General features: G+C 41.3%; 1 protein-coding gene across 1 annotated transcript; it reads right to left on the reverse strand.

Moving 5' to 3' along the window:
• Positions 1–9,342: 9,342 nt before the first annotated feature.
• On the reverse strand, positions 9,343–10,284 carry LOC118628794 (olfactory receptor 9I1-like). Its single transcript, XM_036259749.1, has one exon. The coding sequence runs from the start codon at positions 10,282–10,284 to the stop codon at positions 9,343–9,345; it is 942 nt and encodes a 313-aa protein (XP_036115642.1).
• Between the last annotated feature and the right edge of the window lie 4,194 nt (positions 10,285–14,478).

A 14,478-nucleotide genomic window follows, 5' to 3' on the forward strand; every position in this document is an offset into this window, starting at 1 on the left:
ATGGCGGAGAGGAATAGAGAGATAAATATTTGTAAAACTGAGCGTTACTCTGTAGAAACAAAGATACCTTAAAAAAAAAAAGAATCCACAACTAGCATCCAACTGGTGTGGCTCAGTGGTTGAGTGTCAACATGTGCACCAAGAGGTCGCCAGTTCTATTCCTGGTCAGGGCACATGCCCAGGTTGTGGGCCAGATCCCCAGTGGGGGGCATGCAGGAGGCCGCCAGTCGATGTTCTCCCTCATCAATGTTTCTGTCTCTCTCTCCCTCTCCCTTCCTCTCTCTCTAAAATCAATAAAGAAAAGAAAAGAAAAAAAAAGATTCCACAATTAGGATTACCATGGAGAGCTGTACCCCTCCTAGAACTGGACCTTTAGTTAGTATTTCCTCAAGTTCACTTGTTTGTTGTCTGGCGCTTTAAGACTCTAGAACTTTAGACTGTCAAGACTAGAAGGAACTAATCTGGAGTCTATCTATTCAGGAATGTGACCAACACATTGTCGTGTAGCCTAGGTGTGCAGCAGGGCTGCCTCATGGCTTCCTAGGCTGTACCTGCACGGCTGGAGCAGGGCCACTCACACAGACTAGTGTGAACGGTTCCTCCAGAGCTGTCAGATGCAGGGCCTCATGTTAATTCTTTCCGTGATGGGGATTTTGTGGACCCTCTACCTTTGGAAAATTCTCCCTTTTGGAAAAGTCACATTGCTATTTCTGTATCAGCTACACATTGATATTTTCTATGTATTGATGTATTCTACACATTGACATTACATTGACTAAATCCCCTCCCTTCTAAGACAGATTATGGAAATGCCCACTTTTATCTAGTCTCTTCTCCAAGTTAAACATTTCCAGTTGTTTCAACAATTCATTGTGAGTGCTTTCATAATCTACTTTGCTCTCCTGTGAATAAGGTTGTGATCTGCCTGAGATCTCTGCCTTGAAGGTCAGTTGGTGGTAGCATGGTCACGGACTGCCCTGCTTTCTCCATTGCTCCATCTTTTTTGACCCACTCTCTTACCTGGATCTAATGAAAAATGAAAATGTTAGAAAGTCCTAAATTGCTGACTTCAAGGGGATTCTTGGGACCTTAAGTGCAGGTTTTAAATATCTTTCCTCTAGAACACTTCTATTACTGTGATTTTTCTGTGCTCCAACCATCTGCTTCTTTCTGTCCCTCTGTCAAATGAGTTTCCCATCATTTTTATCTTCTCTTCTTCCTCATAACTCTGGCATAATTGTGGCTCATCACTCCATGGACTGGACTCTAACACTTTTACTTCCACTGAAGAACTGAAAAATAATTTCAATGTCTCTTAGTTCAAATACTTTAAAAATAGTATTTGATTTATCCAGTTGCCTTTTTTTAGGGGTCCTGTCCAAAAGTCAAAAAGTTGAACATAATGTAGCCAGCCTACATATTAATTATCTGCTGTGTCCAAAGCAGGCAGTTATGTGACACAAAACATAGCTTTCACGCCTTCAGCTGCACTGTGGATGGGGCTGGTATTGTGACATCTCTTTGAAACCTGTCTTTACTGTTTTCATATCTCAGTGTGGAACCTTCTAGTATGGACATCCTGAATTTTAACTCAAATCTATTATTCTATTCCGTGGCTGTATTTGAGGCAGCATTTTTTTCATCTTTACTTACCCACAGAGCCCCCCCTCCCATTCTTCCCATAGAAATGGAAATTTAGAGAGAGAATCCATGCTGTACGATATGCTTAAGTGGACACTCTCCAGGGACACTTTTCTTGCTACATCTATCTTTGAATCATAAGATTATGAACAACCTTCTTTGAGTTTCTTAAAAGATTACTTTAAATGTTTCAATATTTGAACTAAATAACCAGGCAGTTTAGATTTCTAAACAGTTATATGCTTTGTAGACTTACAGCAATATCCCCTTGCTTAGTAGTACTTGTGCTGTCACGACTGGCCAATCACAGCACCCCTGCCCCCCCCCCCCCCCCGAGTGGTCACAATCTTTCAGTCTAGCTTAACTTAGTTCACACAGCCTGAGAAAGACACCATCATGCCCTAACGGACCCTTTATACCTAGAGAGAGACGTTCATCGGGTTGTTCTCTCCTGGATGGTGGTAGCTACAGTTCTATCTATTCAAGATATTGATGACCTTAATGGGAAAACCTCACAATAAGGACATTCCTTGAAACTCTGAGTGAGTAGCTGTTGTCAGTTTCTGTGTCTGTGTCTGTTTGCTGGCTGACATTGGATGTGGCAGAATGTCAGGTGAGCATCTGGGTGACGGGGTTCTCTCTCGCTCACATTTTGAGAATCACTGGGCACATAGCCCTCAGAATGGGCTCAGTGAGGACTGAGCCACTGAAAATGGTGGCTCACATGCTCCTCTCCACCCTTGCTGAAAGCACCCACAACCCTCCCAGAGACCCCAGGCTAACAGACACACAGAACCCTGGAGTTGGAAAGGACCTTGGTGATGTGGTTCTGTTATTCTCCAGCTCTGTCTCTCAGAAGCCTCAGCCTTCATGGAGATGCCTCAAGGGGACAGAGCAACAGGAAATAAAAGGGAAGCTGAGCAGGCGGGGAGCTGCCAACTCAGGCCCAGCTTCAAACAAAGCAGCAATTCTTTTAGTTCTTGTAAACAACCAGGTGCCGTCATTTCATTTTGTTTGGAAAGGGGATTCCAATGTTAAAAAGAGATTTGAATGCACCTGGTCTGCCATGTTCTCTTCATTTGGCAGAAGAGAAAACTGAAACCCAGTGAGCCAAATGCACTTGGTTGGCATGTCTAAGAATCAGTGTTGCTCTCATTCTCTCAAGTGTAAGAGCAATCTTGTCAGCAGTGCTGGTGCTGACTTAATACCCAGGTCTCTTCTTCACAGTCAGAGAATAGGATCGCTTCAGCTCAGCTCAATGTAAATTCTGAATAAATCTTTATTGAATGACCATTACATGGAATATTTTCCAGCTCTCATTCAGCTGCTTAGCCAAGAGCCTGCAGGTAGATAAACATTTGGGATAAGTAAGGTCCTCTGTTTGTTAAATAAGTCTTTCATTTGTTTTGTCACCTTCTACCCCTTCACTGACCATTGACTATTCATCACATGATCCCAAAGTTCCCAAGCAGGAGAACTATCTGCTGTGGCTCCTAAAGAAAGCGCCTAACGAGTAAGGCTATTTTTTCCTTTAGTGATTCCGTATCAGAGAAGGGACAGTTGTGTATAAAATACTGTTCAAAGGTGAAATAAGATAGTAAATAAGAGCAGAGTTTCTGGATCCAAATTCTCTGAGCTCAAATCATGATCTTGCTTCTGTGACATTGGGAAACTTATTTTAATCTCTCTCTGTCTTAGTTTTCTCATCTCTATAAGTGGGGATAATAATTGCGCATGCATCATAGGGTTGCTAAGGCATCACAGGGTTACTGAATACATATAAAAGTACTTAAAATAGTGTTTGACAAATAATAGGTGCTCTGAGTCTCAGCTGTTAATAATAATAATAATAATAATAATAATAATAATAATAATGTTATCAGTAACTAGAATGACAGTTTTTAGGTCCTTTAGATTGTAAAAGATTCCCACTCAAATTATCTAGTAGAATGTGCATTATGGTTAAGACTGTTATATTCCAAAAGGAAGAAGGGGGTTTCTTGTGAACTTACAGAAAGCCCTAGGATTTAGCCTAACACATAATTTAAGAGTTGGAACAACCTAATGCAGCACTAGGGACTGGATTGTATTGCTGCCTTGCAGAAGCTTAGATTTGTTCATTTTCTCTCTGGCCTTTGCCCATTAAAGCAAGTCAGCCATTCTCTCTATATATGATTGTTATTTGTGAGTCTCATTTCTTGGTTGACTTAGTCCTTTTCCATATTTTAAAGTTTCAATTCTCAACAGAGAGAGGTTACTTTATTGGTCCTGTTCAATAATCATTGACTAACTTGAGGGCATATCTTGGCTCTCTGCTCTGTTTATGCATTGATGAACCCTGCGTTCTAGTCTGATACCTGAAGGGCAAAGTCAAGTGCTAGAACTATGAATGAGGAAGTTTCTTCTATAACAGGAGTATGATAGAAGTATGGAGGAGACTGAGATCCAGCTTTCTTTATTCAAAGAGTGAAGATGTAATCACTGTCAACAAGGGCATGTCTGCTGCGATATGCTGAACTTCTCTCCATTAAAGTTCTGCAAATATAGAATCTTCTGAACCTGATGACCAGACTTGAACTAGTCCAAAATGAGGAATTTATTGAAGTATTTCAATGTACCTTAAGGAAGCAAGAAAATTACTGTGGCCGCCCCTTAGTGCAATGGGAAATAAGGAATAAAACCTGGCAAAACTTTCGTCTTTTGTTGTAGATTGTCTTTGTTTAAAAAAATTTTTTTAATCCTCATCTGAGGATATTTTTCTATTTACCTTCAGATAGAGTGGGAGGGGAGGAAGGGAGGGAGGGAGGGAGAGAGAGAGAGAGAGAGAGAGAGAGAGAGAGAAAGAGAAACATCAATGTGAGAGGGACACATCGACTGGTTCTGGTTCTGGTTGCCTCCTGCATGACCCGACCAGGGCAGGGGACCAACCGCAACCGAGGTATATGCCCTTGACTGGAATCGAACCCCTGACTCATTGGTCCACTGGCCGATGCTCTAACCACTGAGCTAAACCAGCCAGGATGTAGATTGTCTTGAATAACTGCTTCATTCTTCTCTCTCTCTTGACTTTTCTACCTTGGTCCACCTGGTTTTCTATTCTGAATCTCTTTTATTTATTTTTATTATTTTTTATTGTGGAAAGTATTATAGATGTCTCTTTTTTTCCTCATTGTCCCCTCCTCTCCATTCCCACCCCATCCTGCTTTCTCCAACCTAATGTCTGTGTTTATTGGCTGTGCATATATACATATAAGTTCTTTGGTTTATCTCAGTATTTTGAATCTTTTCTAAATGTTTAACTTCACAGTCCCAGGGAAAAGTTTTTATTCAACCTAACATAGGTTAGGTGTTTATGTCTGAACCAATCAAGTGAAGGCAGGGTGGTGAGCCATTTCAGTTAAGTGGTTGTTCCCATATTAAGGGTCACAAAGGATCAGCCTCTCATAAAATCAAGGTTGGGTAAAGGGGTTCATTGGGCACATAACAATATTCTCAATAAAAATATATCTTTTGGGTAACCTTGACTGCTTGGAATATAGATAAATGCAACCCCTGTTTCCCCATTAAACATCCAAGTTTATTTCATTTCTTGGGTGAAAAATATTGAGTTATTCATCTTCCTCAGTTCATTATCTTTCACTGTCATTTCTTTGTGATCTATTTTACTTTGCCAATGGCCATGGCACTATGGCAAGGGCCAAGGTTGATATCAGAAAGTGAGGGAAAGGAAAGAGAACAATATATATTGAGAAAATGGTTTGTGCTAGGAGATTTATTTATTATCTTATTTAATATTTACAATATGCTCTTGAATTAGGAGAAGATATATTTGTTTTAGACTTGAGGACAATTAGAATCTGAGAAATTAAACCATTTACTCTAGTTTATCCTAGTTTTTACAGTGAATTAGTGGTAGAATGAGGATTCAGATACAAGCCCGACTCTGAAAGCTATGCCTTGTCTATTGCTGTATATTCTGAATAAAGGGACTCTGGCAAAAGTCTAGAAGGACTATGAAAAAGTGTTTTCTTAATAGCAAAACGGGAGTTTTATGTTTAACCACGTCTTCCTTATTTGTAATACAGAGTTTTTATGATGTTCAAATGAGGCCATGAATATGCCATGAACATGTGTTCAAAGCATTTATCAAGAACTCATCTGGTCTAGACTTTGGACATGAGGATGAGTTCAGCAATCAAGAAAACACACTCTGCCCTGCAGGGTTTTGCACTCTGGTGCAGGACTTATAGTAACTTTCCCCTCTCACCAAATAGATTGCCCAAGAAGAACTATGTGGTTCAACTTTCTCCTTATACCTGTCTTTGCTTTCTGACATTGCCATTCTTGGAAATGGGATGCTTGGTAGAAGAGAACTGTTTATGGGACGGTCATTTGTTCATTTACGAATGATTTATGGCAGAATTAAGAATTTACAACCAAAAACTTATGGCTTGCAAGATCTATAATATTTAGTATCCGGTCCTTTACAAAAACAATTGCCACCTCCTGGTCTAGACCAACGGCCCATCTGGTGGAACAGATGATCTTCAAGATGTGGCCCACCTTCATTTTATTACTGATTTAGTTTCTAACAGAGATTTTATCCTAATAGTCTCTGCTTCCCCCAACACCCACCACACTTATCTTTTAAGTATTTTTTTTGAGAGATTCAGATTAGTTTGATGACACTGACATTTGGGCAGTTTTTGGATGAGTGCCTTACTTCTCCACACTATTGTCAGTGTCTATTGGTTATGCATATATGTATAGAAGTTCTTTGGTTTATCTCATCCCGCCCTCCCTCTCCCTTTGCCTTTGAGGTTCATCAATCTAACAACCAATTTATACGTCTTAATTTCTTTATCATTTTCACCCATCCCCCCAACCCCCGCCCATCTGGCAAGCAACAAAAGTTTTCTGTATCTAGAAGTCTGTTTCTGTTCTGCTTGTTCATTTTGTTTGTAGATTCAATTGCTTATAGATACATATTAATTGCCATTTTATTGTTCATATTTTTGTTCTCCTTCAAGAAGACCCTTCAACATTTCATATAATACTGGTTTGGTGGTGATGAACTCTTTTAGCTTTTTCTTGTCTGGGAAACTCTTGATATGTCCATCAATTCTAAATGACAGCTTTGCAGGATAGAGTAATCTTGGTTGTAGGTCGTTGCTTTTCATCACCTTGAAAACTCCCTTCTGACCTGCAAAGTTCCTTTTGAGAAATCAGCTGACAGTCTTATGGGAGCTCCTTTGTAGGTAGCAAACTGCTTTTCTCTTGCTGCTTTTAAGATTTTCTCTTTGTCTTCAACCTTTGGCATTTTTATGATGATGTGTCTTGGTGTGGTCCTCTTTGGGTTCATCTTGTTTGGGACTCTCTGTGATTCCTAGATTTGTATGCCTGTTTCCTCCACTACCTTAGGAAAATTTTCTGTCATTATTGTTTCAAATAGTTTTTCAATTTCTTGTTCTCTCTCTTTCCTTCTAGCACCCCTATGATGTGAATGTTGGCATGCTTGAAGTTGTCCCACAGGTTCCTTACACTATCCTCGTTTTTTGGATTGTTTTTTCTTTTTGTTGTTCTGATTGGGTGTTTTTTGCTTCCTTATATTCCAAACTGATGGTTTGCTTCTTGGCTTTACCTAATCTACTATTGATTCCCTGTAAATTATTCTTTATTTCAGTTAGTGCATCCTTTATTTCTGACTGGTCCTTTTTATGTTGTTGATGTTCTCACTAAGTTCCTGGGAGGTCTCCTTCAGTTCTTTGAAGGTCTCACCAAGTTCCTTGAGCAACCTTATAACCAGTGTTTTGAACTCTGCATCTGATTGATTGCTTATCTCCATTTTGTTTAATTCTTTTTCTGGAGTTTTGTTCTTTTCTTTCATTTGGGACATGTTTCTTTGCCTTCTCATTTTGGCTGCTTCCCTGTGATTGTTTCTATGTATTAGGTAGAGTTGCTATGTCTCGTAGGCTTTGTAGGGTGGTCTATTGTTGTTGGTGTCCTGTAGGATCCAGTGGCACAGCCTCCCTGATCACCCCAGCTGCACCCTTGAGGTGCAGCCCTAGTGTGGACTGTATACCCTTTTGTTGTAATTGAGTCTTGATTGCTGTTGGCATGTCAATGGGAGAGATTTACTCAGGCTGATCAGCTGCAAGGACTGGCTGTGCCCACTGACCACTGGCTCTGACTACTTTGGAGGATCAGCTGTGTAGGGGCCCACCCCATAGAGAAAGACTTACTTCATAAGTGCTCTGGTACCCACTGAGTCTGCTCACTGAGTGTGTCACTTGTGCAAGTGGTTGGGTGGTGCTGTTTCAATGTGGTCTGAAACTGTCCACTGGGTGTGCTGGCTCAGGGGCAAGGTCAGCCTCTGCCTGTGTTCTATCTGGGGCCACCAGGCATAAGCTACAAAGTGATCTACTGATGGCTGCTTCTTGTGCTGGACTTGGAGGTGTCCAGGCAAAGCCAAGCTGTGAACCAAGGCTGGCTGCTTCTAGTGCCACTTAGTGAGAGGTATGGGGCTCACTGAAACCAGATGCTGTTTGTTTGAGAGATTTTAGGAAACTCTGAAGAAGGGTCCAAGACAGGCCAATCCTATGGTAAAGCCTTTGGAAACAGCTTGGATGGGGTCGAATGTTGGGTGGGGCAGGGCCTCAGGGAATCCCTGGGGTGGGGTAAACAGTGTAAGCCAGGTTGCTGGAGTCCCAGATATCACGGCAGTCTGCCACCCCAGGGAAGGGCTCACCAAAGGAATATCAGACTCCACCAGTATGTCTGTCCAGGAGAAAGCCACCTCCCCTCTGAGCTTAGAAGGAGCAAGTCCGAGTAAGTCTGTGTGTGGGCCCTTTAAGAGGAACTGCCTGGGGCTCTCGCAGCCTCAGCCTCCCTCAGCTTCAGTTCCTGCTGGTTTTTCCGGCTGGAAGTTATGGGGAACTCTCTTCCTGGCACTTGAACCCTGAACTGGGGGCCTTGTGTGGGACAGGGACTCCTCACTCCTCAGAAAAGAACTTCCTAGCTGAGGTGTCTCCCCTGATTTTTATCCACCACACGAGTATGGAACCAGCTTGTCGGCACCTCTGCCCCTCCTACCAGTCTCGAAGTGAAGTGGTGGTTGCTTTAATTTCGTATTTGTAGGACTTCCATTCAGCTCAAGTGCAGGCAGTTCTGAGTAATGGTTGAGTTGTAGAGCTTCCATTCACTCTGCTGCCATTTTGGAATCCCCATGATTATTGTGTTATAGTTGAGTTGTAATTTTGATGTGGTTGTGGGAGGCGGTGAGTTCACGTCTATGTATGCCGCCATCTTGACCGGAAGTGAAAAAGACAATATTGATGGGACAAAAATAAGAGAGAAAATATGGGAAACCCAAGCATGGATGCAAAGAGTAACGGGGTGAGAAGAGATAACCTGAAGACACCTTAGGCCCCTGAGTTTTTATAAGTCATGATGTCAGAGTATAGCATGAAACTTCTGGGTTCTAGGAATGGACCTGAGGTGGAAGAGGGGGAGAACAGGAAAGTGCCATAGGGTTACTGGAAACAAATTTCACCACATTTGCAGTTATTTCTGTGTGCCTCATGGTACCTACCTACCTTCCCTGTGTTCATGGGTACAGGTTGCATATAGTGCTGGGTGCCTTTTAGAATATATTGATATGGGAAGAAAATGGACCCAAAGAAGAAGTCCTCTCTCTCAGATCTACATGCCCCAAAACATCTGGAATCTACCAGTAACCCTTTTAAAGGCCTCTTTCACATCCTTGTTTCTCAGGCTATAGATTAGAGGATTCAGCATGGGGATGACCACAGTGTAGAAGACAGATACAACTTTGTCTTCCTCTAGGGATTTGTTCGAGCCACTCCGCAGATACATGAAGACGAGGGTCCCAAAGAAAAGGGCCACAGAAGTGAGATGGGAAGCACATGTGGAGAAAGACTTGGCCCTGCCACCTGAAGACTTCACTTTCAAAATGGCCTTGATGATGAGCAGGTAAGAAATCAGGATGACCACGGCATTGGCCAAAAGAACATTACCGAAGACGACAATGACAATCTCAGTGTTTGTTGTGTCATCGCAGGCAAGCTTTAGCAGGGGCGGGAGGTCACAGAAGAAGAAGTTGATCTGATTGCTGTCACAGAAGGAGAGGGTGAAGGTACATGTGGTACGCAGGATGGCCCCCAATATAGCACAGGCATATGCTCCCACCACTAACCTCCAACAGATTCTGGGATTCATGACCACAGTGTAGAGCAGTGGGTTGCTAACAGCGACATAGCGGTCATAGGCCATAACTGCCAGCAGGAAACACTCTGTGCCTGCACAAACGGTGAAGAAAAAGAACTGGGCAGCACATTGGCCATAAGAGATGACCGTCTTGCCTGTGGCCAGTGTGACCAGGATCTGAGGGGTGATGACTGAGGTATAGCAGGCATCTAGAAAGGAGAGATGACTCAGGAAGAAGTACATTGGGGTGTGGAGTTGGACATCCAGTTGAATCAGAATAATCATCCCCATATTTCCCAGAAGGGTTACTAGGTAGAAATTCAGAAACACCAGAAAGAGGAGAATCTCCAACCTGGGGTAGTCAGTAAAGCCCATGAGAATAAATGTGGTCACTGTGGTGAGATTATTCTTAACCATGGATTCCATGTGAACTTTTGATGAGGATAAAATAAAGAAAAAAAAAAATTTCAGAATTGAAGGAAATTTCTTTTTTCTCTCAGTGGAAGTTAGGTTTATTATTTTTGGGCCAATTTATTGAGCTTGTTTTTGAGAAATCCTGTACCTGGCTGATTCTCCTTGGGCATCTGTTTTCTTCTTCTGTAGTTTTTAGAGTTGAGCCATGAGCTAGTGTTTCTGATTCAAACAAATCCCAGTTTACATTTGGAAATTTCTGTGAAGATAAGGGACATATAGACTCTAAGATTTGGAAAGAATCTGTTCTAATTCCCACCAGAAGCTGGAGTCTCCTCTACTGCATACTCTCCATGTGGTCATCAGCTGCTGTGTGTGTTTCCATCTGTGGACAGTTTTACCTGTTAATTCTCTTTTTTGCGACTGGATTCTCTCTCCCCATTTCTTCCACACATTGGCTTAGTTTTTAGCCCTTCCAGACATTCATGACAATTTAATTCCTTCTCGTGAAAACCTTTCAGAAGATGGAAGATGATGAATCTGCTCTTTGTGTTGACTATTCCCTCATATCACCTATTGACACATATTTTCTAATTATATAATTATTTATCATGTGGTCAAAAATTGCTTAGTCACCAGGTATTAAAATATGTTGTTTAAGGCTATAAACTTGTAATTAGAAGATATAAGTTCTGGAGATCTAATGCACAGCATAGTGATTATAATCAAGACTGTTTTATAAACTTCAAAGTTATCATGAGACTAGTTCTTAATTGTTCTCACCACAAAGAAGACACACTAATTATAAGACATGATAGAGATGTTAGTTTATGCTATGGTGGCAATCATATTATTATATGTACATGTATCAAATCAACATGTTGTACACATTAAACTTACATAATGTTATTGCCAATTATATCTCATAATATTAATAAAAAGATAACTAAAGTTCTTTTCACTTTAATCTTCTCCACTTTAATCTTTTTTTTTTTTTTTTTTTTATCCTCACCCGAGGACATTTTTCCATTTTTTGCTCAGGTAGAGTGGGAGGGAGAGAGAGGAACAGAGAGAGAGAGAGAAACATCGATGTGAAAGGGACACATCGAGTGGCTGCCACCCGCACAACCGACCAGGGCCGGGGACAAACTGCAACCGAGGTACGTGCCCTTAGCGGGAACCGAACCCGGGTCTCTCAGGACCGCAGGCCGACGCTCTAACCGCTGAGCCAAACCGGCCAGGGCTTCTCCACTTTAATCTTGATCTGGGGTTCTTCCAGCTCTAACCAGGGGTCACTAGTGAGAGGGAGACACTGAAATATGTAAGCATTACATCTTTGGGCTGTTGCCTCCACCCTACTCCAACAGCACAGTCTGGATTACCTTCAAGCAGGTATTATTATTTTATTTATTAATGTATTACCTATGAGGAATTTAAACTTCTGGGAAATGAATTGGTCTTAGGTCACCTAGTTTAATAGGTGGAAGATCTGAGTTCTGAATGCTAATGATTCAATAGCATACTCGGTACTCTTTCTTATCAATTCATTTGGCTGCCTCCCTATATTTTACTTCATCTTTATGAATAGAATCAGAAAATCTCCGTGTAGTTCTTTGGATAATCAGTTCCTTCCTACTTTTAACTGATGAGAAAACTTGACTATTTTTAACATCTTTCTCAACATTTGATTCTGAAATTGTTGTAGTCTATTTTTTTGTCCATCTCATGGCAAGTTTCTGGGGTTTCCTCTGATTTAGGGACAAGATTGTCCAGTGCATGTGACTACAGATTAGGTGGCAGATCACAGGGCTACAGATGCAGCCACGCTGGGTTTGTGCCACATGCACTAGCTCCAATCCTTCCAACAGCCCCACAAGTTGGGTATAGCCATGACTATTTTTTTGGATGATTAAAGTGAGGCTTACAGAGGAAGGAAGGAAGGTGAAGGAAGTTGCCTAACCTGCCACACACCTGGAGGAGAAACAGAATTAACACTTAAATTTGTCACTTTGTAACTCTAAATCCTGTGCTCTTTCTGCCACAACATGTTGTCCTCTTGGGGTAAAAGAATTACACATTCTGTAGATCCAAGTCTCAACTTTTTTATTTTTATCCTCACCCAAGGACATGTTTTGCATTTATCTTTAGATAAAGTGGGAGGGAGGGATGAAGGGAGGAAGGAAGAGAGAGTGAAAGAAACATCAATGTGAGAGAGACACATCAACTGGCTGCCACCCACACAATCCCAACCAGGGCCGGGGACAAACTGCAACCAAGGTATGTGCCCTTCGCAGGAACTGAACCTGGGTCTCTCCGGTCCACGGGCTGACACTCTAACTGCTGAGCCAAACCGGCCAGGGTGCAAGTCTCAACTTTTAAAGTCATAGCACCTCTAAGACACTGGGCAAATAACAACTTCTGTGGGAAAAGAGGATTAAGTTTGATTTTGGAGGTTTTTTTTTTGGTAGTTCATTTATTTTCTTCTTTCTTCTGTTAAAGTTAAGATAGTCATAGTTGGGCTATATTCCATCTTTGGTATGTTCTTGGGAAAATTGCTTAACCAAATTAGAGTCTCAGTTTTCTTAATAAAATGGAAACATAATAATGATTTGAAAACTTAAATAGCTTTTTACCTAATGTGGGAGAGTGTGTTTATTTTTCAGAAAGATAATTTCCAGAATATTTCACAGAAGGAAAAATTTCAGGACCAGGCTGGTGATACCCAGTTTTGTATGATCTTATTTAAGAAGGAGTTTGGGGTGCCAGCAACTTGAACAGGCCCAGAGTAGAGGACAGTAACAGGTTCCTTGAACCCAGAACAGTTTACAAGAGCAAAAGCCAGGGTCTATGACCAGTAGACACTTTAAGAAGGCTTAGGGACACATGGGTTGACATCCTCACTCGTAAAATGTTTTGATTATAATAAGTATTGTAGAAAAATATGAGATCTCTGGAGAGAGTTGGCAAAGAGCGATAATCTTACCTGGAGGATCCCTTCAGAGATGAACCCTAAACCTTGCACTTACTTTAACTTGATATGTTCTCCCAGATTCTTCTTTCTCTTGCTTTGAAAGGTTGAGTCCATTGGGGAGAATAAAGGAGTGCAACAAAGTTAACTCTCTGCACCTTATTGGGGTTGGTGTCTTAATATATTATTGTCAACATTTACTGAGCTCTTGATCTGAGTTAGGTAGCATGCTAAGCACTGTAAAGGCTTTATTTCCTACAAGAGTGAAATATTTATCTTTATTTTACAGTGGAAGAAACTGAGGCTTAGAAACATTCAATATTCTGCCTGAGGTTTCATAGCTAGGAAGAGAAGATGTGTAGTTCTTAAGTCTTCTGGACCCTAGAATTGGGGTGCTGAACCACTATGGTGGGCTGATCTTCCTAATACCAGCAGCCATTTATTAAGCATCTGCCATGTGCCAATCAGGATGTAAAACATTCTACATATATTGTCTTATATAACTCACACAATGGTCCCGTGATACAGGTATTATTTTGTCCTGGAGGAAATGAAGACTTTGAATAGTTAACTAACTTGCCCAGGGTGGCATGACCAGTCTGTGAAAAGGCCCAGATTCTAACTCAGGTCTGTCTTATTCCAAAGCCAACGCTATATGATCATTCCCACCTCCAGCATAATTACAGTAAGTACTATAATGCACAGTCAAATCCTTTGTCTAAGCAATACACTCTAATATGCCACCCCATGAAACTTCTTCTATTCTCTGAAACTTAACCTGGCAACACATAGGCCTAAAGAGATTACATCTTTAGATTAAAAAAAAAAAAATGACCCAGACTTACTTGTGTATTTTATACAAGACCTGAAATTCCAGTCTGGACACAGTAGATGAAAAGTTCCAGTGACAGTGGCCAGATTCTCTGCCCAGTTTCACCTTCCCTAGTTTGTGCGAAAGTGACTTCAGAGCCAGTATCTTCTCAATGTTACCAAGGTAACAATGACATCTTAATCACCTAACGAAATAATCCAGTTGGGTTTATTTTAGGTTTGGAATCAAAGTAATCTAAGGTAATTTAAGCCTTATGTAGAAAGCAGCTAATATTGCTCAAATGGATTAATGTAGCTGACAGATTTTAACCAAGAAAACCAGGGGGATATTTAAAGAGCGTTAGGGATGGTCTTGAGGGAGGGATGCGGTGGATCATAAATCAATCAGCTCTTGGGACAGC

The sequence above is a fragment of the Molossus molossus genome, unplaced genomic scaffold, assembly GCF_014108415.1.
Source record: "Molossus molossus isolate mMolMol1 unplaced genomic scaffold, mMolMol1.p scaffold_m16_p_13, whole genome shotgun sequence".
Lineage (NCBI taxonomy): Eukaryota > Metazoa > Chordata > Mammalia > Chiroptera > Molossidae > Molossus > Molossus molossus.